Source organism: Halictus rubicundus, chromosome 8 (assembly GCF_050948215.1).
Source record: "Halictus rubicundus isolate RS-2024b chromosome 8, iyHalRubi1_principal, whole genome shotgun sequence".
Taxonomy (NCBI): Eukaryota; Metazoa; Arthropoda; class Insecta; order Hymenoptera; family Halictidae; genus Halictus; species Halictus rubicundus.
The window spans coordinates 19,056,423-19,082,942 of NC_135156.1; the positions used below are offsets into that span (position 1 = coordinate 19,056,423).

At 47.8% G+C, this 26,520-nt stretch overlaps 1 protein-coding gene across 10 annotated transcripts in view; it reads left to right on the forward strand.

Moving 5' to 3' along the window:
* Positions 1 to 26,520, forward strand: part of Nfi (Nuclear factor I) — an 80,633-nt gene that overhangs the window by 4,878 nt on the left and 49,235 nt on the right. For 9 of the 10 annotated variants that reach the window (XM_076791908.1, XM_076791910.1, XM_076791911.1 and 6 more), the window contains exon 2: positions 9,834 to 9,989. In XM_076791908.1, coding sequence (XP_076648023.1) covers positions 9,834 to 9,989 — 156 coding nt within the window. Of the gene's footprint in view, positions 1 to 3,248; positions 3,867 to 6,574; positions 7,197 to 9,833; positions 9,990 to 26,520 lie in introns of those variants that run through there. The other variant, XM_076791913.1, reaches the window with a different exon arrangement.

The window sequence follows — 26,520 nt, forward strand, 5'->3', positions numbered from 1 at the left end:
CGTAGTACATAGCATAATATTAAGAGAATCTTTGCCCTTCTTCTGCGGAATTGTTTCAGTATATCGCGAAGAAAGTGCGTTTGCATATAATAAACAATGGAAGGTGAACAGCTAAGGACACTATTCATTCAGCAGATTTTTCATTTTCTCAAGTCGCTTCGCATTCTGTAACTTTTGTGGGGTAGCAAGGTCTCTGACTAATGGGATATGACTGCTGGTGGTAGTACTTCATTTTCAATCCCAGGCACCGGGAGAATCTTTCGAAACGTCGCTAGCAGAAAATAAAAATTCCCCCCGTTCGAAAGACAGTTGCCACGCCACTGTCCAGGCCCCTGAAAGTCGGCAAAACCGCGTCACAGATGAAGGGTCGGTTAAAAACCGCGCGCTAGCCGCGACAGAGCGATCTCGCGGGGTGGATTTCCCGACACCCCGAAGGAATTTCTCACTCCCTACGACTACGCGGATCCGAGGGATGGGGGGTAGCAAGGGTGACGGTGGTCCCCCATAAATCGTGTCCGCGGAGTCGCGATCGCGCGTGTCCGGGGGATTAAGCGTTCCAAAGACTCGGTCGAACTCGCTCCCGGAAACGAAGTAGGTGGCCACGAGGGAACGAGAGTGCGGGGGTGGTCGAGGGGGTGGCGGGGTCTCTCCGCAGTAAGAAATGGACAGCGAAATGTCGGACGTTGGTGGAGCCGTGTTTTGCGGGTCCGGTCCGCGTGGGTTGTTCCGCGTACGACGACGACGACGACGACGACGACGACGACGACGAAGAACAAGAAGAAAACGCGCGGAGGGGTGAGAAGCGGCGGCGGAACGGCCGGAACAAGACACGGACGAGGAAGAAAGAAAAAGGGGAACGAAAGGGAGCACGTTGCTGCTACTGCTACTGCTGCTGCTACTGCTGCTGCTGCTGGCGAAGCCGATCGATAGCCAAACTCCTCGCCGCCACCTAAGATAGACACTGACATAGACTTCGCGGCAGATAGAGACCCCGTTATGCATGGAGCCCCGGTGCAGACACACCGCTCGCAATTTTTGATAGCGACCAACCCACTCCCCGGACCCCACACTCATCCTCGTTCTGTTCCCGCGACGCTCGGACGGACGTATTTTCGCTAGATAAGACAGATTGGCTGGAAACGGACTCGTCTTGGAACGATTCTCGATTCGAGATCCGACGATGACGATACGAGCCCTGCTACGTGCTTAGGGGATTGCTGTTCTTCCGCTTGCTCGGGTCTCGATTCGCTCGGGATTTTGTCGGATTTTACGGACGCACGAGAAATTAGCATAAAAAAGACATTTTATGCACACGATAATTAGAATTTCATGCGATTGTGTTTTTGAGTATCGGTGAAGTGGATTGAGACTTGGCAGGCTGTTGAGCGCTGTTTGGGGAGGCCGCAGATTCTCAAGTGAAATCCGCGTGACCGTAGTTGGCAGGTTTTTCAGAAGAAATTGAATTGTTCAGGAAGATTCCGGGGGGAAAACTTGTGCGATGTTTTGAGGATGCTGTTGGGATCATTTTGAGAATGCTGAGAGATTTTTCGAGTCGCGAATAGCCCCCGAAATAATTACTAATCGAATTAATTGAACCTTAGACGCATGTGTAACATCGAATGAAACGATGAACGGATTAAAAGGTTCTACACGAACGGAAGTGGTTCGAATGGATTGAAACTTTGCAAATGAAATGGGATTAGGTTCCCGTTCTTGTTGTCGAAGGAATTTCTTCTTTGTATAGAAGTGTTGCAGCAGTTTCGTCGATACTGTTGTGTAAAGTACGACCGAGTCCGAACAATTGGCAGCCCGTTTAGCGATGTTTTTCAGGCTCCATAGAACCGAGAGCGTCGATTCACGATGCAAGCCTATTTTTAGCGTTTCGAAAAGTCGATTCCATTGTTTTTTTTTTGTCCGCGGGTTTATCGACGCGGAACGCGGCCGGCAGGACAGGCAGCCTCCGCGGGGGATTAAAACGTGGCAAGAATCAATTGTGTGACCGGCCTTCTTCGTCGAGTTTCGCGCAATTTGCTGATCGTCCCTCGGGAATTCCCCGGTTAGCTACCATCGAGAAGTGTCGCAGCGGAAATTTTACCGCGTTCGACAGAATCTGTCCTGCCTTCTCGCTTTTCGGGACGTTTAGGCTTTCGATTTTCTCATTCCCGTAACGTACTAAAAATTATGAAAATATAGAGTTCGGTACCCTCGACTACCCTCCGATTTACTACCCTTTCTTGCGACTCTCACATAATTATTAGGCTGCGGGTCTTTTTATAAAATAAAAAAATTTCGTTCTTCCTTCAATTTTTAATAATTCAATTTGCATTATTCTGTCCGGGACAGCAGAGAATATTTTCGAATGCGACGGAGTTCCATTTTCTACGAGCCCCCATGAAACCACCACCGTTTCGAAACCGTCACGGTGCGCCAGAAGAAAAAGGCCACGGTCCCGCAACAACCGAAACACAAAATTCCAACCGCAAAAAGGGTGAACCGCATTTATCGACCTGGCTTGGGGAGAGTCGCGGCGGGAAGGGTACGGCGCGTTTGAAACGCAAAGCCGGGAAAAGTAGAAAACGGAAGGGAAAAAGAAGGACGGAATTTCGACTAGAAATTCCGAAAGTACCGTCCGCCGTTAAAAATTTCAACGAAAACGATACAGGGAAGGGAAGCTTCCTAGCAAAATGGTTGTCGTGCAGGGCCACCTCGAGTGTGTTCGAGTGCGAACATTGTCGTGCACGTTTTAAGGAATAATTCTGTGCTTTCTGTTTCTCTTTTCTGTCAAAACTTACAAACTTTTTAGTCAATTAAGATAAAGGACAAACCAAATATTTTAGCAGAAGGAGGCCACAGAAATATTATTCTGTGCACTACGTATTCAGACAACGCAGTGTATACAATTGACTCGACTAACTTTAAATAAATTCCGAGATTGTGAGCGTCAAGTGTCTTGTGAGAGCGGTGGCGAACGTGTAAATGGGTGCCATTTATGATTCGCGCTGTAGCACGGGTGTTAGAGTCGCGGCAGAAGGGGTTAGAGTGGGAGATTCGTTCGAGGAGGACCGTAGGGGAGTACGGTAGCGGCTGGTCGTTTGAGGAGCAAGATGGGCGGGAGGGGTGGAGAAGTTGCGTTGGTTCGAGGGCAAATCTAGTAAGCTAGGACAGGGGCTATTAATAACTGTTTGGGGTGCCGTACCTGGCCGCCACGCCGCGCCGCGCCGCTCGGTGCCTTCGGCGCGCGTCTAGATACAAGCGTCTCGACGACCGGCGTCTCAGTGTCGTCGCGACGACCGACGTCGAGCTCGTCGTTCCGACGTCGACGGTCCCAAGCCCCGTTTTCACGTCTCGCGTCGAGATCTATCGATCGTCCTCGCACCAGATCGGTTCTCGTGCATCGCGCGCGCCCCTAGATCTTCCCCCGAGCCCCGTATAGATCGCTCTGCAACCCCCGATCGTAGTTCTGCGCGCACGCGAGTTTTCGCAAAAGAAAAGAAAAGAAAAAAAAATCAAACGATCGAGTTCGTCGAGGTGAAGGATCGTGGAGTTTAACGGGGCACGATCGAGGCGAAAGCAACGGTACACAGTGCGCTCTCGATCGCCGTGAACCGATCGAGTGAACCCATTGGCAGCCTACCAGATCCTTGGATCGAGTGGATCAGTGTCGAGGCCCCGCGATCTACTCGCCCCTGTGGATCTCGCAGCGATCGAACCCGCGGCTAGTTTCAGCCCGGGAACTGCGCTGCTCGGATCGACGCTCCTGCGAAGGATCAGCTGATCCACGGAACACACCGCGCGATATCGATCCCAATGAGATCTAGAACGTACGAAACTCGCCGAGTCGGTGAACGTGTTCGAAAATCCTTTTTGTAAGTAGCTAGAGGCTCCGAGGGAAGATCGATCTCACGAGAGATCGGTCTCGATCGTCCTCTTCGCTGAGGGACTCTCGATCGTGGCCGAACCGCTTCTTCGATGATCGATACACGGCTTCCGGTTGTCGTTTCATTAGCGACCTTAGAGAAACAAACAATTTTGTCAAAAAGAATCGTACACCTGAACCCCTCGGCAGAGATCTATAAGCATCGCGACGACGCTCAGGGTTTGCGAATCCCGTGGCCATTATTTTTTTTTTCGAAAGAGGGATTTCCGACCGTGGACCGGTCAATAGATCAGTATCGAAAAATTAAACCTTGACTCGTTGGGGATTTACGAGGACCGTGACGATCAGAGTTTGTGGATCTCGTGGCCATTTTTCGAGTTGTGATAATTGACTGTGGATCGTCTGGATAATAGAAGTATGTCACCGATCGGTGAATTGGGGGATCGACGAATCGAATCGATCGTTTCTGATTGGCAGAAGTTGTGGATTTTGGTTCCTGCCTCGAAGTGCCGTGTTTTCGCGATTTTTCCTCCACGCGGGATCCAGAGATCGGCGCGTAAACGTATCCTCGTTGCGATAAACACGCGAGCCGTGCAGAACCGCGCCGATTTATTGCCGACAACTACGCACCGAGTCTCTCGACTCGTAAAATAGAAGGTCCGCGCGACACGTGCGCTCGTCCCGGTTCCTCTTCCATGCAGGGACTTTTGTATTCCTGGCTCTGCTTCTGGGATTCCGGTGACAGTAGACGATCCTGACGCATGCTGGACTCTTTGTCCGGTCCATTCGCTTCCACTCAATGATACTCGTACGATACAAACTGGGATATCGATGTTTTCAGAATTAAATTGGATCGTGGTTGACGCACAGTTTTGAAATAAATCTGGCTCTCTAGACCCTTCTCCGAAGAAATGGGATGCACAAAATTAAAGAGTTCTATTTGGTATCGAAATTGTAAATTGTAACGTTCGAATGATTATTTTGATCGTCTCGATCGGGGAGATCAAAGTGTTTCATGTTTTTCCAATTTCTTCCAATTTTAATGTTCGATCGTTCAGTATTTTGTTACACTCTTTTGTTCGTCGGGCAACGCGCGTCAGTCGCTGTCAGCGGTCTGTAGGTTCGTTGACGAACACAATGACTTTCCTTTGTCAAAGGCTCAAGTTAGCTGGTTTTCCGGATGTTCTGACGCGCTCTCGAGTTCGATATCGCGCGAAATTTCGCAGAAACGATTGTTAGCGAGCGAGGCAGCCGGAACGCCGCGGATTGTCTCCGGGAATTCTCTTTCTCCGCGCGGATACTAAATTCGTTTTGTTGATGCTGCACACTGTCATCGAATCTCGCGGCAGCGAGGCCCCGGTTGCAAATAGAATGTTGTCGCGATGACGCTCCCGCGTTTTCCGTTGCATCGAAAACACGTTCCCTTCGAGAAACTCCGAAGCAACGAACACCTACTTAGGATAGTTAGAAGCTTGGTCAAACTAATTATTAGTACCTGTTAATTATTTTACGATATTGTATTCTCGAGTAATAGCGAATTTTTAGCATTCGTCTCCGAAACTTGCTTAATTACGTTACGGTGACGTTTAGTTGCGCGTTCCTCCATGATTATCGTGCTGGTGGTCACGTGACCAGCCGCCGGGTGACGCCACTTTGTTCTAGAAATTCGTTATGCCGATTTCCCAATCCTGTCGGCAACGAAAATAGCAAAATTTCACTGCGTCTATATTTTCCGTGCGCACTGTCTGCGAAAAACAATTCGAATCTACCAGAGATCCGTTTGAAAACGTCTGACGCTTAATTGTCGCAGTTAAACGGTCTGAAACACTTATGCTTCTTCTGAAAATCCACTTCCCAATTAGTATTCTTTTGTTCCGTGATCTGCGACGGATCCATTAATTTTCGCACAACCCCAGGGGTTCCGTAATGGCTACGTGGACGTTGACAAATATTTTTAACAACAGCTCCGTGAGTTCAGCAAAATTAAATCAACCCCTACAGTTTCGATTTTTACATCCTTCCTGCTTTTTGAAATTTTTTTATTCGAGTGCGACAATTTTTCATTTTTCTTGACGAAGCAAATGGGTGGAATTGAAATTCCACGGTTTCCCGGCATTCGCTGGTTCGTCAACCCCCCCCGGGAAAAGTAAAATGGCCACGGGACGTCCCTGGACGTCTTTTTCTCCGGTGTTATCCGCGATGACGACGGCCGCGGCGTCACCGTTCGCCTCCTTAACGCCTTTGATTTTCGTTCGCGTCCGAAAATAACGTGTCCTATAGATACTCGCCGTCGGAATACGCGTCTTGCTCCTGTCTTGGTGTGCTCGAGCGAATCTCGGTGACAAAGCGGGACACTCTCGCAAGGGAAGCCTCCCCGATGCCGAAGAGACCACCGAGACGCAAAAATAATCGCGAGAAAATGACGTTTCACACTCTCGTTCGTTTCACATTAGACGCTTTAGACGCTCGTCTCGCTTGACAACAAGATCGAATACCGTAACTCCTATTCGTCGATTCTTCAAACTACTCGGCCGGAGACTTTCCTCGTTATCTCGGTAAATGGTTAGTTTTTAAATTTTTTAGCTCGAATTAAAACAATCGGGAAGCCACGATCGAGCGTCCACGTGTCCGAAAGATTCGCGGCGCCGTTCGAGTTCAGTGTTCAAACCGAAAAACGCGGTTGTTTTTTGGCAACAGAGTATCGTCATCGGAAGATCCGAGGATTTCGAGTCACCTTGAACCATCTGGAACCACGCAGGAACCACTCCTTGAATCTTGAAAAGGATACTAAATAACGGAAGAAGAGAGAAGCGTCGTCTAAATATAAAGACTTTACCCCAGTTTTCGCGAAATCGGTCAGACGAGGGAAGACCTCGAAGAGGGTGGCTAGAGAAGATAGTATAGACATTTTGGCGGACTGGGAGTCTCCTAGAACCACCGAAAAAATAATAGCAAGCCAGCGAAGGGTGACAGAGCCTCGTCTAACACGAATATTCTACGAAGACTTCACCGAGGTTGCTCCGGAACAGAGAGGATCTTGAAGAGGGTGGATAAAGAAGCGTGTACGGGAGATTGTTTTGAAGACACTTTGGAGGCCGACGGTGGTCGGTTTTGGCCAAATCGAGAAAGGAGGCGGGAAGAGGTACACGCGTCGGTGGTGCAGATGAGGCCACGATCAATCTGCGACAGGGTGGCGGAGGAGTATTGCGACCCTGACGGTTGTTACTGCGAGAATCGGTGCTTCTGACAGCCGGACGGCAGGAGGGACAGACAGACGGTAGTGTGCCAGAGCAGCCGCAGTGCTTGCGAATACTCGATGGTGCGTGTCCTTTCACGCTTGTTCACTGGCCACCCTTCGTGTTCTTCGGCTTCTCCTACAACTCCCCCGATCGTACCCTTGTTCCTTGAATACTTGAAGACGCTGCCATTAATAGAGTAGACGCGTGGGAATCGGTGGTTGTTGGTCGCGGAATTAGCTCTGGCTGTGTCAGAGGGATGAAAATGATTTTTCGACATTTTTCTACAGGTCGAGTGCTTCCGAATATTTCAGGGGTTGTAAAGCAGAAATTAATGTTGCTCGAGTTGTTGAAGCTGTTATCGATAGGGTAGGAGCGTGAGAGGCAGTGGTTCTCGGCTAAGGAATTATTTCTGCGAGCGTGAGCTGGGAGATGAAAATGATTTTTGGACATTTCAGAAAGGGTTGAATAGTTTCGGACGTTCCAAGGGTTGCAAATGAGAATTCGTAGTAATTATTATTTTGTGGTCTAGGGTGAATTTTTTCTCGATAAAATTTTTGGGGGTGGTTTGCCGATAGTTTTCAATGGAGCGAATGGTTCCGGAAGTTGTGGAGGGTTGCAGGTGAGGATTTGCGCTGGAGAAAAGGAAAGGAAAGCCCGACTGTTTATTTACGCGGAACCGGCAACGGGGTTTTCGAGAGGGTGTCGGAACGACGTTGTTTCCACCACCGCGACATTTTCCTCGGGCAACCGTGCTCTCCGGCGAGCATCCATCACGCGCCGTTAGCCGGCGTTCGTCCACTCGAACCCGTCGATCAAGCACATCGTTACAACTCGATGGTTCCACCCCCTCCCCTCTCGCCGCCTGCCGAAAGCGCGGGCTGGTGGCACCGAGAGGGGTACGAGAGTGCACGTACGTTATTGTTCCACCGATGAATATTCCGCAACCGGGGCTGATTTTCATGCGAGAGTGCTCCATAGAGAAGTCGGCCGAAAATTGATCCCCTCCCCGTAAAATGATGTTTACATCCCCCCACCGAGGATCGTGACGGGGGTTGCCACCCGCATTTGCCTGACAAAGGCTCGCCGGATCCATTCTCCCGCGGCGATCGTGGAATAGCTCGATCCTCGACCTACAATCGGCGAACGATGGGGGAAGAAGCCTTTTTCTTCCTTTCCATCCCTGTCTTCTTCTCCCCTCTCTCCGTTTCTTTTTTTCCGCTTCTTCCCTCAGCTTTATTCGTCTTCCCGCTTCCTTCTTTCGCGGCTCTCTCCCTCCCTCTCGCCAGCAGCATACTCTCATTCTTCTTTTTTCCATCCCCTCCCCGTTCGGTTCGTCGTCCCACCGACCGGAAACGAAGATTCATCGACCTTTCGATCCCGGAAGAGAACGAAAGCTACGATAAGGACGAGCTTCCTTCCGCGACCCTCTTCTTTCTGGCGTTGTCGGGAAATCGTCGTCCTTCGGCGAAACGAGATTTCCGACCGTTTGATCCGTCGCGTAGAAAATCCATCGGCACCGAACGGAATCACGGGACCGAGGCCGAACAATCGCGCGAGAACCACTGGCAGCGGGATTATTAAAAGCGGTCTCCGCGAATTTTGAATCGGGATATCGAGAGACCCCGAGGGATAAATCGGATTTCGGAAAGGGAGGACGGGAGTTCCGAGGGTTTTTGCCGTGTTCGATAGGGTTGATTTTCTAGGGGTTGTGTTAGCTTAGCTCCGGCAACTTGATCGTCGGTGTGGATGTTCGTAGAAAATACAAATTTTCCGTCTGTTGCAAGCGACGGCAGTTCGAGATCTATTTCTGTTAGGCTGTTTTTGTGAGATCTGGATAGGGGTGGTTTTCAAGAGGTCGCAATTCTAACTCTATTCCGTTTCACTTTTTGTAGAATAATATACGAGATCCAAATAACACGAATAACGTAGTCCAAATAACATTCTCGAAATGGTTATACAGTGATTTTTCTACGTATGTCGCCAAAGCCTGGATGATAAACGTCTCGGAGTTATCTTCACTACCGCGGAGTATACCCTGCGAGGGTCTTGCCTGACGCTGGCAAGACCCGTGTTGTTGACACATATCGAGAATTCACCGTATAAGACCAACACCATCCGCGTATAAAAATAATCGCAATTTTCGAATAAAAACCATTACATTTGTCAGAAAGTCACATACCTCAATTTCTCATTGTTCGTCGTAGAAGCGTCGCCGGTCAACTGACCGAGAAGTAGGGTAAAAACTCACCCCCACTCCTGAACGTGGGAACCCTCCCATAATACGGTCGAATTATTTTCCCAACGGCGAGAATTTCCATTCCTCCGTTCTGCCCATAGGAAACTTGGCAAACAATGTCTGAAGGTTATTACCAAGGGTTGTGGTAGTGGAGGGGGTGAGTTTCGTTTCTGAAGGAGAGAGGGACGCGTTGGTAATCAGTCTACCCAGGACGTCCGAGTCATAATCGTGAAAAATCGTAGTACACAGTTCAAAGAATAGTTGTGCGTGTATGGCTCAAGCCCGAGTGTACAGTTTGTAAGCGTGTAAATGTCGAAGAACGCGATTGCGCGTTTAAAAGTTGACAGAATCCTCGATAGAAAATAATTCTCTTTACATCCGAATGCTTTTTGCGAATGAACGAGTAGCGGCTCGTTTTGAAATTAGACTCGAACGGATATTCCAAGTGTATTAATCGGTTTGTCGTTGTTTGTGCTCGCAGGATGAGTTCCATCCATTCATTGAGGCCCTCCTACCATTCGTGAAGTCTTTCTCGTACACGTGGTTCAACCTACAAGCCGCCAAGAGGCGTTACTACAAGAAACACGAGAAACGGATGAGTCTCGAAGAGGAACGTCAGTGCAAGGAGGAACTCCAGGTGAGTCACACTGCCAAACAATCTGTTCACCGGTGGAAAAGTCATTTCGGTAGAAATCGATCAACGGATTGCCATTCCTCGTCAATTACAACATATTTACCGTCTTCTATAACCTTGTCGTTTAGTAAGTTTCTGCAATTCCAAATTAACAATAATATATAAGAAACAGTACTATTTTCATGAATATTACGTTCAAGAACCGACATCACTTTCGCGCCAATAAATATATTATTTTACATCATCTTGTATTTTATTAGCACGTTTTAGAATTCGGTATAACTCAACCCATTAAGTATCAAATTTTTATTTTTGTTGGTCCAAAAAGGTTTAAAAAAATTAATTATTGCTACGGTATCCCCATTTGGGGATGGCTTGGGATATATTCGGTTATGGCAGGTAGCGGGTAAAACAGACATGGTCTAAATCCATCGTAAAGCGAACGCAGTTCGAAGAATCGAATGAGAATAGTTTAGCAATTTATTCGGATAGGTAGCTCGACGAAAATTAGACTTGGTTTAAGAAAGTTGCGATGAAAAATTCGTAACCTGAAAATCTATAAAGTTTCACGCCCCAGAGATCGATGCTGTGAAACGAAGCGATTTTCGAGGAACTGTAGACACTCGCCGATAAAACCTCCGTCAGTCGACGGAACATAAACGTCGGACGGTTGCACGAAAGCCGAACGGCCGTAGGTGTGCCGCTAATTTCATAAGTTCCGAATAAAAATAATGAGGTTTGAGACTATTTCGGGCGCGAAGCGTCCTCGTGACGCGCTATCGCTCAGGCCTGAAAGCCAGTAGCTTTCAATCGTCCTATAACGACGGTCCTGTATTAATAGAACAATCCGAGCACAACAGGGGACATTAATGAACCTCGAGGAAAATCTCAAAAATCGAACGGCCGCCTTCAGTCTTCTCTCACAATTTTTGGCACCGAAAACTTCAACATTTTACGCTAAATTTCCTCCCCCCCCCCCCCTCGAACACAATTAGAACTTCAACTTAAAATGTACAGAAGCGTGAAAAGCAGTCCGAAGACATGATTGAAAATGCAACGGGAGGGTTGGGGGACCATTAAGGGCCATTCGACTGTATAAAGTGTTAATAAAGTGTGACGATAAAGGGGGACAATGATGCGGCCAGGATTCCCCCGGAAGTCGAGAAGACAGTCGGTCGGGAGTGTAATCGAAACTTCGGGCCGCGAGTAACTTCTCCGACGCGACGCGACGCGGACTTATCCCGCGATTAAAACTCTCCCGGAAAAAGTTTCCACGGCGTCCCAGAGTGCCGCGGGCTTCCGGTCTTAGCTCGGGACGTCGCTCGATTTACGCTTTAATTAAATAAAGTGTTTGCTCTCTCCTGTCGACGCGGTTACGGTACCCTTAAATATTGAAACGGTGCACGTTGCACAGCGAGCACAACTCGAACCGCACCGACAAGATTTGCTGGTTCCCGCGGCCATAACTTGATGGAACTTCCGGCCGGCTCTTCGAGAAAATGAATTTCTGTACGGTCGGGAACGAAGAACAATTTTGTCAGCATCTCGTTATTCTCCTGTGTTCAAATCGCTGTTCGACAATTTTGAAGACGCTATTGTTTTTTCCAATGTATCATTACTAGACAGCAAAATGCATCGATGACAAAAATTTCTTTACGAATACGTTGGTTTCGGCTTACATTAGATCACTTTCAGCGGCGTTTTTGTTTAAAATTGTCTACACTTGTGTTATGGATTTTTCGAATAACATTGCATGTAGCTCCGGTTTCCCTATGCAGTTTCATTCGTCTTCCTTTGAAACTATTCCAACCTCGGCCATTTTGTTTCAAGAAATTTATAGTTTCCGCGCACTCGATCCATAACGCGAGGAATTTACGGCTAGGGGTTCCAATTTTTCGGGAAAAATTGAATTTTCGACCGAGCCGATGGACCCGAATTTATCTGGACAAAGGGAATATCGATTTTTCCCGTGAAACGATTTTCCATACTTTTTGGGCCTTTGTTAATAGCGGAGCCGTTCCGACAAAGCGCTTGATTCATTTTGCATGAAATCGAGGACAGTCTTTTCTTTCCCAATATTTTTTCCCAAAAGAAAGAACAGTTCATTTTACTGTTTGTACACTCTCAATTATATCTCCGCAGCAATTGAACAAATTCAAATTCAGCCTCGAAAATTTCAAACACTACAAAAATTCTCACGGTGAAAAGATTCTTCGAAAACGTTCAATGGAAATGCTACTAACGGAAAAGACTTAATCGTAACTAACCAACGAGCACCGATATCGAGAGGTACTCGCATCCCCCAGGCAATTACCGAACAATAAACAACCAGACGGCAAAAAATCCTCCGTCCTCTGATGGAAGCCACCCCTGAAATTCCACCCCGTCACAAATTATCCCGTATCGTCTCTGCGCAAAAAGGCAAAAAGATGAAAAGTCGAGGCCAGGGGTCGGGCAAGGTGAATAAAAGTCGACGAACTTTCGATATCGAACTAAGTTTGGCGCTCGGTTCGACGAGTCATTGACATTCGAATTTTCGGACCCGGACCCGGACCGCAATCTTTTTTCTCTCCCCTCTTCCCTTCTTCTTTTTTCTCCGATTCGTTTCCTTTTTTTTCCCTCCGTTCTTTTTCTCTGCGAACCAGCGGAAACATGCAGAAAAGGGGGGCGAGCAGTCGGAGACGGGGGTGGAAACACGGGGGGGTTGGTCGAGGGTGCAGGAAAAGGGGGTTGTTCTCTTCTATCCACCGCAATTCGTATTCTCCCTCGCGACGCTGTTCGATCAATATTTTAATTTCGCGATGCTGCGGTATTTAGCGGACGAAAGAACGACGGACATGGCTAAGAGAGAGACAGACAGAGAGATAGATAGAGAGAGAGAGAGACACACACACAGAGAGAGAGAGAGAGAGAGAGAGAGAGAGGGAGAGAGAGAGAGAGAGAGAGAGAGAGAGAGAGAGAGAGAGAGAGAGAGAGAGAGAGAGAGAGAGAGAGAGAGAGAGAGAGAGAGAGAGAGAGAGTGGACCCGATGCTCCGACGTGAAAAGGATTCCTTCCAGGATCGATATATCGCGGTGTTTAGGGAAAATCGTCGGCCACCGACGATGCTCGGTTTTTCAACCCCCTTCATCCCCTGCGAACTGGGTCTTTTGCTCTTTTTCACCCGCAACCCTTCACGGAGGGTGCTTTGGCCGAGGATTTTTTCTTAATCGATGTCTGGCTGCAAGGTGCACCTTTTTTTTTGGCCGAATTAAACATGCCTGCATTTCTCTGTTTTTATTCGTGCTGCAGATTCGATGTCGGGGGAAGATTTGGTCAGACTTGTTACAATTAACTTGTGAAACAATAGATTATGAATACAAGAGAAGAATGGTGTGAACGTATGATACAATTTATTGAAACGACTGTTTCGAACATACTTCTGTATTTTCTGCTTTTGAAATTGTCTCCAGAAATTTGTTCGCAAATATCTTTAAAAAATGATTTGAAAAATGTGATTGAACGTTTCTTTTAAAAATCTCTTGGCAAAATGTTGGTTTTGTATGATTGAAAGGAGTTGTAATTTCTTGTATCTCTTTTTGTCCTGTTCTCCCTTTTTTTATATTCTTTTTGCACGACGAGGAAAGGTTCGAGTCTCGTGATCGGATCCCGTGTTCGACAAGGAACGAGTCCGTCGGCGAGATATAAAAATTCCGGCCGGCTAATGGAACTTTTTTAAAAATGAAAGTATCCCCGAAGCTGCCGCGGGTCGCGTTGAATTTTACATGAAGTGCATTTAATCTGCGTCGCACGAAGCCCTGCAGGGCCGGCCGAGCCCTCTGCCATCATAGAAACGGGGCTTTATGAAGAGAGAGAGAGAGAGAGAGAGAGAGAGAGAGAGAGAGAGAGAGAGAGAGAGAGAGAGAGAGGCCGCTGGCGATAATCGACGATTCCATTTGCAAATTTAATCGACGCTGCAATTCTTACCATTATACTGTGTAATTTTATTAAAACTCGATACGGGATTGTCTGCCATTAAACCCCGACGTGTTAAACATAACATCGTAAATTGAACATCATCAAAATTAGCTACGTGATGCTTTTTATACAAACGATAAGACTGAGAATTTATTAGAATTCAATTTTTATTCGATCTGCTTCGAAAAATAAATGATGTATATTTTAACACGTTGACAAAATCAAAGTAATTGATTGAGAGAATAAATAGCCTGTCACGTGCCACCATCCAAGACCATTTCGAAACGGGCAAAATCGAGGAAAATCTGCCGGGAAACCTGAACCGGCGTGTAGAGAAACCAGGTCATTTTTATTCATCCCGAGGAGTGGATCGCGCCGGGTAAAAGAAATTCTGGAATTTGCATGGACGTCGGCTGTCCAGCGACACCCGAGACTTCCGGGTTTGCGGGTTGGTAACGGTGAAATGCGACAAAGCGAGACGCGGGTTTCGGTCCCGCACACAGACGGGGTGGTGGGCACACAGAGGAGATATCTGGGGCTCGAGAAAGTGGCCATTGAAAACGATGATCGCGATCTCCGATGCGCCGAGGTCCGCTCGAATCGGTCCGCTTTCAGATCATGCGATCAGGGGAGGGAAAAATAGAGGAGTCATAGGAGAGTCGGCAGAGGACGCGTAGTAGAGTAGAAGAGGGAAAGAGGGCCAGCTGGAGCACGAAGAGGAAGAGGAGAACTGTCGGCGACGACCGGCGCTCTCTCGGAACGTCCATTCCAATTTTCCGGGGCGCGCGTCGCATGTCAACGAGCCCCGTTTCCTTTTTTTCCTCTTTTCTTTCTCTTTCCTTTCTTTTTTTTTTGTTATCTAAACACACGGCATAAAAGTGTATCGCGTTTTCTTCTTGCTTTCTCTCTCTCGCTCTTTTTCGACGTCTCTCCGTCTCTCCGTCTCTCTACTCTTGTTTCTTTTCTTCCGCGGCTCTTTCTGGAAAGCATCTGCGTACGTGGACGGAGTGTCCAACGACGAGAAAGCGGAGGACAAGCGTTGCACACGGTCGACGCGCCGGCGACCTACACGATAACGAAGATCGATTCGCTCGTTTGCGTGGAAGAACGATTGCCCTCGCGGTTCAATCTACCGGAGAGCAAAACATTTTCGGAATGGAACGATGCTTTCCCGCTTCTGCTTTCCTGCTTTCCCGCTCCGCCCCGCCCCGCCCCGCCCCACCCCGCCGCGATTCCAAACGCCTCCTCTTCTCGCTCTTTGCACCGTCATTTGCGATCACTCTTCCCTGCTGCTTAGACTTTTAGCGATTACCTAGAACAGGTACGTTGCAATTCCTTCGTAGAGTTTACTAGGAATTTTTCGAAAGTTGGATTCAATCGTTTGTGTCAGCAATAATATTTTTGAAGTCTTGTTGAATAACTTGAGTCGATTAGCTGCCCGAAGGATCGCCAGAAACAAGATTAATACAAGTTCTTTGAACACTAATAACAATTCGAATTTTTTTTCTTTTTTATATTTTGTGTAGATTATCTTAAATTTCAATAATATTCAACTTGTCACGAATGATTTTTATCGTAGAAAATTTTGGAACAACTGTTATTTTGGTGCCTAGTATGAACACGTCGCGAAGATGGATCGAAAATGGTCCGTCAGTTTTCCACGGGATCCAACATGGCGGACCGATGGGAGAACAATGTTCGGCCCCCATGAATTCTCCGCGTCGTTTTTATCGCGTACCCCGACGAATACGTAAATAGGAGGAGTAAATTCTGGGAAGCTCACCCCATAACTAAGAAAACCGCGATTCGTAGTCGAAGGTGACGCCGCCATTATGACGAAAACGGTAGTTTGTAGTCTCCGGATCCCCTTTCTCTCATGAGACGTGAATCGGTAGGACTTCGGGAGTCTATCGTATAACTAGGAGAACACGGTGATTTGTAGTCCGAAGTATGTAATGTAATTAAGGAAAACTGGCTTCGAAGTTTGGAGTCGCTTCGCATACGAGAAAATGATAGTCCTGACCTCTTCGGTCGTAGAGAAGACACTCCGCCATTTTTTTTCCTCTCTAGACATATTTATCGTAGGTTTCGAAACGTGAAGATCGGTTGAACTTTAGGTATTTGATGCGCCGATCGTTCGAACAGGAAAACCAGGCAATTTCGCCGAAAGTTTCGTCGAATTTTCGGCGATTAAAACGGGCGATTAAGAAGAATTTTTAAGTCGTTCGTCTTTCAGACTCGCGTGGCACGGGACAATTTCTCATTCCGGCGGAATTAAGTCTTTCGAGGCCTCGGAACATCGCGATCTAAAAGTTGAGTCCTGCTTCGTGTCGATATCGCACCCTCCTTTCAACCCCCTCGAACATTTTTCTACTCTTCGAAGCTACCCCTCGTTAACGGACATTGGATACTAATTATTAACACGTAGGGTGGCGTGTCGTTTACTTTGGGGGGACCGCATTCAGGCTACTTTACGTAAGTTCATAGTTTCATTCATAAATTTGAAAAAGTCGAAATCAATCGATCGATCGACCCGAAGCAACGAGTCTTCAGCTCCTCGCTTTCATAAAATTACCCCCTTGCATTACAAGTTATTTCATGGTTATAGCGATTACTAGACAATCAAAATTGTCCAAGTCAATTGCACGAAATAGGAGCTGCATAGACCTTTACTTCTTCCCATAATAATTTTAATAAGTTACACGTAATTCTCAAGGGGTGAAATACAAAAATGGGCATTTCAATGAAGATCCGCAGTTTAGCAACCGATCAGCAAAAGCCGCGAGGACCAACCGAGTCTCGTTCACTCTAAAAAGTCACCCCTCGTGGGACAGCATCGTCTCGCAGCGAATTACCAGCGGAACCATCCCCCGAAGAGGGTGCGCTCCGGTGTTTACGTTCTCAAACGGCGTCCGAGCCGTCCAATAATCGCAGGCCATCGTCGAACGCGATTAACCCCTTCCGCGAAGGGTCTGGTCTCCGTGAAACGTGTCCTCGAAAAAGTCACCACCATCCAGTCGGTCCTCTCATCCCCTAAATTCGTCGACGACGAGAAGCACAGAGACGAACACGGAAAGAAAGAAAGAAAGGAAGAAATCGTCTAGCACACATCCACGCGTTTCTCTCGAAGCTACCAACACAGCAGAGAAAAAACGAAAATAGGGGCGGAAGGGGGTAGTAAAACGGGAGAAAGAAGGGATAGAAATTAGCAGAGATAGAGAGAGAGAGAGAGAGAGAGAGAGAGAGAGAGAGAGAGAGAGCTGCGACGAAGATGAGAAGAGAGAGAAGAAAAAGAGAGAGAGAGGATTGAAAGGGAGCAAGAAAAATTCTCGGAGAGGGTGTGTAGCCGCGGGGGTTGAAAGAGAGAGGGGGAGGTGGTAGGGTTCCGAGTCCGTCGTTTTCTCTTAATTTCGAGACAGGCCGCAGGACGATATCGACTACTTCAATTCCGTTGCAGCGGGGTGAGTGAGCGAGTCGGTTGGAGGAGGGGACGGGGGTTGCAAGGGGGTGAATCCGACAGAAGGAACGAAACTCGAGAGTGAAAGAGAGAGAGAGAGAGAGAGAGAGAGAGAGAGAGGGGGGGGGGATGGTCGAAAGGGGTGCAGAGAGGAGACAAAACCCGACACACGGCGAGAGTCCGAGAAACAGAGACAGAGGTCCGAGAGGGTGGTGTGTCCGGGGGGGGTTGGGGGTTGGAAACGAGCAGGAACGAGGAGAAGAAGACTGCGGGGTGGAGAGAAGAGGATCGTCGGCCGGACCGAGACAGAGACATTGTAGGACGCGGAGAACGTGTACGGGCTTGCTATCACGCGAGAAGAGGGCGGCAGACGGCTCTCCTCTCTGCTCGGGGTAGGGGTGCAAAGCAGCGAGGGGGGTTGGTTGCACCCACCAACACCCGCAAGAAGTATCCGAGTACACGGGTACACACGAGCTTTTCGGGAGAGAGCGTGCACACAGAGGCCGGTCAGAGAGGGAGTGAGAGAAAGAGAGACGGGGGGGTTGGTGTGCAGCCGGAGGGGGTGGTCGGGGGTAGACGGCAGAGAGAGCGTAGACATGTAGCGCATACGCCGTCGCGACGGAGGCTGCGGCTACGCGGCGCCTACCAACCACCATCTATAATCTCTATGCGGATATCGATTTTCCAGCCTGTATTTCCTAAATTTATGCAAACTAGCAGCCCCGTCCTTTGCCTCTCTCTCTCTCTCTCTCTCTCTCTCTCTCTGTGTCCCTTTCTCTCTCTTTCTCTACACCCCCCGCAACCCTCGGTCTGCCCTTCGGCCCGACCACCAACCGCCCTCGTGTTCTGTCCTACGCCCCAACCTATAAACCCTCACCCTTTGTTCCTGCGTCGTCCCTCTTTCTCCATTTCTCTCTCTCTCTCTCTCTCTCTCTCTCTCTCTTGTGCTCAACAAGGGTGGTTAGTTGGGTGCTCGGTACGTGTGTCGGCCCCATTCATCTAACGAGCTCAAGCGGGCTATCGCATCACCGATGCACCTCGCACCTCCTCGTCACCGTGGAGGTGTATTCCAGTTTATGCGAGAACCGGGGGAGGTGGTTGGGCTACACACGGCCAGCTGGGTAGGGTCGGGGGCGGTGTAACCCTGTTTTCGAGGGGGTTGTTAATGTTGGATTATGTTTCGGCTTTCGGGTTATTAATTATCGACGAGCCAACGAGCTGCCCGCGCGCGCCCGATCATGCTGCTGCCCGTGCAGCCGCGCCGGATTACCGCGGTTCTTCGACCGGAGTTTTTCGGCTCGATCCACGCCGGACGGCTTAATGAGCCTGATTTATCGAATGGATCGTCGCGCTGTGGCGAGTTTCGCCGAAATCCTGGGCAAAAGTGAAAAAAAATGTTTTCTTCATTTTTAAGCCCTTGCGGTCCGAAGTGTTTTATTTCGGAACTCGCGTCAACGTCGTGTAATATAATTTTATTCCCATATGTAGCTTTACCAGCTGTGTAAAATAGCTGAGAAATACCACAACTGTTGTCATACGTCGTGGATCGCGGCACTAATCGATGAATTGTCCGCGGATCTTTATGCAAAATAAAAATTGTCTACGTCGATTGCAAGAGAGAGTAAACTTATGGAAGATCCTTTCTCTCGTTATTAATCTTGTGAAAAAAATATTAGCTTTTCTAGATTTTTTCCCTCTCGCGAAAAATGACTTTAAAAAATCGCGACCGGTAAATCCGACCCGGTTAGCGGTTCCGGCGTTAATGACCGACAAAAAGCAGGTCGCTCGCGACTTCGTCTCGCACAAAGGCGACTGGGGAATCGCGTCGAGGCTCGCGACAATGGGGGTAGCAACCCGTGCAACATTTCACGCTCTGTTACCGTGAATGAGAGTCGATCGCGCGTGAGACTTTTTACCCCAAGACACCCTGCCTGCCCCCTCCCGCCTGTGTGGCCCCCTGTGGCGCGGGACCGGAAGTTAAGAAAGTTTGAAAATAAACGATGGCATCCTGGAAAGACGAATCCTCGCCTGGAACCCCGTGACGTCGGGGCCGCATCGTTTCAGACGCGAAATAATCTGCTTCCGCGTGCTCTCTTCTTCTCTCCTCTCCTCTCTTCTCTTCTCACCGCTCCTTCGGCTCCTCGTTTCTCCTCCTTCTGGCCGTTTTATTGCCGACAGAGGCATATCGCATATGTCTCGACCGAGGCAGAACCCTTTCGCACGCCCGTTTCTGTTCCATACCGTTCCATTCGGTTCCATTCCGTTCCGTATCGCGCGAATATTCGCCTCCCGAAGGAGGAGTGCTCCGAGATGCCGGAAACAATGGCAATAAAATTTTCGGAACGGCCTGCTCGCTCCGGGCCATCGCCTATATCCACCCTCGCACCCCTCCCCCCCCATCCCCCATCCCCCATCCCCCATCCCACCGATACCGCTCGAGCTGTTTTATGGCACGAATCTGCGCTTGGATGGCGACTTCCGGTTCGCCGCGGGTCGTCGGCAAATCGGCGCACAATTTTACAATTTTCATTCTCAATGATTGCTCTGCGAATCTGTTCGAAACTTATTTTTACAGCGTGTAGGTGTTGAAAACTAATTGCTTGGTTTTTACAAATTTTTCCGCTCACTTTCGTTTAGGTGCGACCGATCGTCTTTTGATCGAGTTGCTCCAAATTCTGACGACTTTGGAAATACAGTGATTTCTCGATGTATGTCGTCAAGACCTGGATGATACATGTCGATTGACACTTTACCGACCGGAAACCTATTAATAAGATTTTTAATAATTCTGCTGTACCAAAAGTATGCCTAAAAATCATGTTAAAATTATCGAAGTACGTTATTGGAGGCGAGTCTTCACACGGATAATGTGTTAGGAGTTCAGGGATGATTTGTATCCGTTTTAACTTGATTAATTAATTGAATTGGTTTTATGATATGCGTGCTCCTGGATTGTTCTTCGAGTTGCGACTTGGGGCGAAGTCGAAGGAAGCGTTTTTCCCGCGGCGGAAATTCTTCACACGTGCATGATGCAGTCGATTTGATTTGGTAGATCGATTGTTAGGTACACGGCCGGGGATTAAGGACTCGAGGGCTGCAAAGAACTGGGAAATTTCATCGCGGCTCGATAAGTCGATTGGATTCGTTAGGGTCCCCTACTTTGGCCCAATTCCGGCGGTTTAACTTTTAAACGGGGCTTAATCGATACCTCGGCACACGTTGTTCCGTGACCAGCCGCTGTCTTTTCTGATCGACCCTCGATTTTCGAGCTATCGTCCTCTCCGAATATTAAAAATCGTCCACTCGAACGAAAAATATTCGTTCGATGCAGAACAAGCGAAAGCAAAAAATATTTCGTAATTTTCTGTAAAATATCGCTGCTCGAGTATTTTCTATATTTTGTCCCACCGACAATGGGACGCGTATTCCCATTCCTTCGCGAATTGATCGCGTCCCGCGACAAACATCCGCGCAATTAATATAAAACTACCATTTTCCCGTGTTTCCAGTTGAATTATAAAGAACAGCCAGTAGAAAATCATGAATTCCCCCGTATCGAGTACTTGATTTAATTCGCCGGTTCAGCTTTCCAATCGATTTCGCTCGGCATTTAACACGCGACGCGAATTAAAAAATACTGTCCGGAGTAGAATCGAATTAAAATTCAATCAGAAAAATATCGTCTCCTGTTACATCGAATACCGTTCGCCCATTAACTCGGAAAACATTTCGCTCGGGCCGTTAAATTGATATATACATACACACGTATATAAAGTACGCGTGTATGTACTGGGTGGAGCGTAATTCGAGCTACAATCGACAATTGGACGATTCTTCACTCGGGAAATACATGAAAAATGGGAAACTGCCTCTTTTTTCTCCTCTGAAATCCACATTCACCAGAATTCACGTTGCAAAAGTTTGCTGTTTTAATTTATTCCACGTGGCAAATTTGTTTTCCATTTTGCAAAATTCCTACACTTCAAAATCAAACTCACATTTTTGTAAATACTCCCACTAATTTAATATTTAATTATCTGGCCATCTGGGTTCTTTACTGTACAAAATGTCCACATATCGGAGACACAAAAGCACCCTCTTTGAAACGCTCCGAAAAATTCAACAATTAAATTTAAACAGCTTTTTATTCTAATTTCCTTAAAATTCCTATTCATATTTACAAAGTCAACTTTCCCAAAGAATCTAAAAGCTTGAGTTCACCAATAAAAATATCACGTCCCCACTCTCGATCAGTTCTCCGGTCTAACTTCTCTTTTACAATTTTCCGCACACTCTCCGCAAGTTTCCGCGGTTCCGAAGTGCAATCAGACTCGCACCACCCTGTAGATTTGCGAGGAGAATCGGCCGGCTGGTGCTCGACATTAAATTGAACTGCAATCTGAAATCGTCGTCGCCATTGTCGCGGCGGAGAATCGAGGAAATATCGCGAGCGAAACGATCGTGCCCGAGCTAAATAAATCTGTCCGACGGGGAACCCGCGAAAATAAAGGGATTCGAGAGGGGGTGAGAGGAGTTGCTACGGATCCAACCCTCTCTCACCCCCTTCGCCTCCCTTCGTCCACGAAGAAGAAGAAGACCGACGCCGCGCCGGTGTCTCGGAGTCGAATGAATTATACCAGACGACGGACTATCATCTCGCAGCACGAGCTCTCCCAGATTAGAAAACTCTCGGTCGTCTCTTATCCGGACGTATCAGATCCTGGGATCGTCCTGACGACGAGTCCGCTCGCGGTTCCTCCGCGGTCCTTCGTAATTTCGTCGCTGGCCAACTATTTTGCGAAATGTCACGAGATTCTACTTCGAGTTTTAAATTAGGCTGCTTTTTGGGAATTCTGTGGTCCAACTTTGGATGTTGTGGGTCTAAGGGTGGTTCGTCAGGCTGTGGCAATTTTTGTGGTACTTTGGTTGCCGTTCACTTTGTCCCTTGAGTGGTTTTCGAAGAACCAGGTCTTCGAACTTTTTAATTTTTAATTTTAAATTATTAAGATTCTAAGGATGCATACGTGAGAAATTATTCAGCAAACTTATTTCTTTAGGTATATCTGTTTTAAAAGTATTGCTAGAAATGTGGGGAGCACGTTATTTTTATAAAATAATGCAAAATGGTCACTTTTAGTGCTCCGTAAACCTAGCGTTAATTATTGCTTGACGTTTGTTTCGATTCGTCAAATCTCCGCCCACAAGAAACTCGAATCAACCATTTCTTCGCCCCCTAAGCAAACTCCCACCACTAAATCTCTCGAAGGAGGTCCCTCCCCAAAAAATCTCCCGACAACCACCGACAATCTGCCAACAGTACTTCCGCCTGGTTCCCCAGAGAAACGCGTAAAAAACGCACAAGCCCAAAAGAGAGAGAACGAGATAGAATGAGAGAGTCCCCCATAAATTAGTATAGCGAAGAAGCTTCGGAAGCTGCCGGGCATAAATTCCAATCCTTTTCCTCGAGTTCTCGAGTGGCTCGGCGGATTCTTTCGTGGCCGGTGTGTATGCACATGCACTCCCGGAACGAAAAAGGTGGATAGAGTACTATGGTTCGGCAGGGTCCAAAAAGTGAGGGAGAGAGAGAAAACGTGAACGGAGCAGGAGGAAGAGATTGGGGGGCAGGTGGGTGGTTCGTTGATCGAAAATTTATGGGAAAGCCCATAGGTGGGTGCAGGGTTCTGGTTCCAAGGGGGTCGGACCGCATCGGTGGACGTCGATAGCTGGTACATGGGGGTGATGGGAGAGGGGGTGGGTGGGGGCTGAAGAGGCTCGGGCTTGGGATAGACTGGAATATATTTATTAATTTGGCATCGTTCCCGAGTGTATAGCTGCTGGCCCCTTACGTTACTACGTTATGACGCGAACAAAGCGACTCCGCGATTTCTTTATAGGCAATTCCGGGGTCTGCATAGAGTGTTGTAAATATTACAACCCCTCCCACGCGGACATCTCTTACTCCCCCTCTCTCTCACACTCTGACAAACTTTCTCTTTCTCCCTCTCTCTCTCTCTCTCTCTCTCTCTCTCTCTCTCTCTCTCTCTCTCTCTCTCTCTCTCTCTCTCCAGCAAAGGCCCGTTTAGCCTCATACCGCGTCTATTACCGTTCGCCCTCCGGCCGATTCGTTCCGCGCCCTTTGAGCCACGGGAACGCGAATGTCGCCTTTCACCGATCCTCCAGGACTCTCAAGGACTGCAGGATATACCACGGTCCTTAACCGGTGTCGCCCAACCCGCGACCCACCCCCTGGATTCGTATATTGCCGCCCCTGATAGTAATATGCGAGGTGTTTTCGCTGAGGCATGGCTTCCACGGATTTTCCGGAGAGAATAAGGCGGTCCTCGTGGCTTTATTTTAATGTCGATGGTGGTTCCAGGTGGGATGGGCTCGAGGGGCGCTAGGTAATTTATTGTACGTGTTCGATGCAACTAAAAATTGAGGCGCCGCTACAAAATTGTCATACCGTTGTTCAAAACGGTTTTCATATTATCAAATGCGTCCGTGTTCGATAAATGGCTAAAAATACAGAAAACACAGTCGAGAAAACATGTGAAATGTTTTACAAATGTTTTGCAAATTCTGTTAATGTTTTGCACCGTTTTAAATCGCACCAGGTTGTTTTCGTCATGAATGCATCAAATCCGCGGTCCGATTACTTTCAGCTTCCAGAATTTAAATGGAAGTCTCTGTCAGAGCCAGAATAAAGTCGCAAATATTTCTGCAGCTTCGCGATCGCAACATTCGCGATGGAATTTCGCGGGCCCGGGTAACAAGAAAGTAATTTGCCGGGCAAACATCATTTCGATATCTCGTTTAGGTTTTTTGTTTCCGACAAGGGCAGCAGACAGGGTAGCGCGCACGTGTGCAGGGCCAACACGCGACTATCGATTCGGTTTTTCGACTGCGGGGGCCTCGGTTTTCGGCGTTTCTCTCCGTTGCTGGCTGCTGGTTGCTGGATGCTGGCTGCTGCTGTCGCGACTCTGTTTGCCCGTGTTTACGCCCGCTTATCCTATCAAAATCGTGCATACGCGGTGTAACTCGTGTCACGGGAATTAAGCCCGGGGAAATGAGCTCACCTGGCCACAGGAAATTTTCCCGTTCCACTCCCCCGCGAGCCGCCCCTATCCCGCACCGGAAAAATTGTTCGGTGGTGGTGGTGGTGGTGGTGGTGGTGGTGGTGGTGGTGGTGGTGGTCACGTCGAATCCAACGTCAATGCTCGCATCGACGCTTCCCTGATCGCTCTACAGTGATTTTCCACCGAACAGATTGGACAGAACCACCCCTCAACGGTCTCATAATTAGACAGCGGATCTTTATGCAACATTAAAGTTTTGTACCCGAATTACAGCAAACTGGAGTGAAATAGAAAATTTTCGGACGCCTATTAATGGGATTTTGAATAATTGTTACCGTTTCGAAATGTATATCAAGCAGCCCCGAACATTTTCCACAATTTCGACTAATTTTTCCAGCAAAGTTCTGCATGAAAAATCGCATTTTGCTCGCGCGGCGCTCTAATTACGCGCGAAGCAGCACCACCGCAGATAAGCGGATCGCGAGATAAAAATTTCAGGGGAATGTAATTCGAATAAAAGTTGACTCTGATAATGCCGAGGCCCGTTATAGATTACAGTCGGTATACATACGGGGTTGGCCTGAATTGAACCCTCCTCTCCCCTTTGAATGCGAGAAAGTCGCTCGGAAGGGGTGAGTCGAGGGACGAAGAGATAGAGATAGAGATAGAGAGAGAGAGAGAGAGAGAGAGAGAGAGAGAGAGAGAGAGAGAGAGAGAGAGAGAGAGAGAGAGAGAGGCAGTATGAGAAAGAAAGAAGTAGAGATATAGATGGAAAGAGCGTCCTATCAAAGACATTTTTCCGAGCGCAATCCGTCTTCCCGAAGGGGAAGAAGTCGGCGTAGAGTCTGGAGCCAATTGTCGATTACGTAGAGCGCGGAATTGCGTTCCCCGTTCGCTTTATCGTTCCCGAAACCTTTTCGCTCGTTGTTTTATCGTCCGACGTTATTACGTTGCGTCGGGGAAACGCGAGCGATGATGGATCCTCCTCGACGAACAAGGTTATTCTCGTCGAGCAGCTTGTTCCCCCGTTCGACCGGCATACGGCAAATATTTATGCGATAATTGATAACGGGCAAGATTGCTTTTGCCCGAGACACGATCGTCGGCAACACCACCGACAGGATTCACCGATTGATTTTCAGATTTTAATCCTTCCAAACTAAAAATTGTTCCCATCGTTTACAACGATCAGGAGACGAATAGAAATGCCTTCCTTTTCTTGAAATATTTTAATAAGCTGAAACTAATGGATTAAAATTTTTTTAATTTGTCTGCTGCTTTGAATCGTACATGTCCTATTCATTTGTTTTTTCGTATAAGCACAAAATCTGCGGTACATATGTCGGACTGTGACAGTGATTCTTCACAGCCATTTTCATTTTGCTTCATCGATTTGATTCGCTATTGTCCCCGAGACAACGAGGAACGTTCGAATCGAAGCGTGAAGGAAATTCGCCGCGAAACAGCACGTGGCACGGGAAGTCGCGTGCACATGGCCGACCCAAACCTTGGTTCGCCGGCTGCCAAAGATTCGTAAACCCGTAATTCGGTACGTAGGGGGCTAACCTTGTTGATTTGGCGTACGCCAAGAACCGGCCACGTGCTCTCGCCACGCCGGCCACGTACACGCTTCCCTTTCTCTTCTCCAAACATCTTGAATCGCTGGCAAAATTCAATTCAACCTTTATTCCGTCCGTTCTTTAAAACTTTGTTCTCCGCCTCGGCTGAAAATTAGTCTCATTTATTCCGAGTTTGTTCGTTCGTTGGGTAACGCGTGTGGAAATTAATTTACACGCTTTACACTGTCCCACACACGCGACGTTCACAATCTTGCGGTATGCTTGAAGATAATTTTTCACGCTATTTTCCTACGCTTTGCTATTTAAAGTTCTAGTATACATATTCCGAGACTCCGTGACTTTCTCTTGTTAGATTGATTTAATATTTCGCGAAGGGGCGCATTTAATTTTTTTTTACGGTTACTTAAACAAAATTTACTCGATAAATATCCTCGAGGACGAAACGTGGTCTTAGCGTTGGCACCT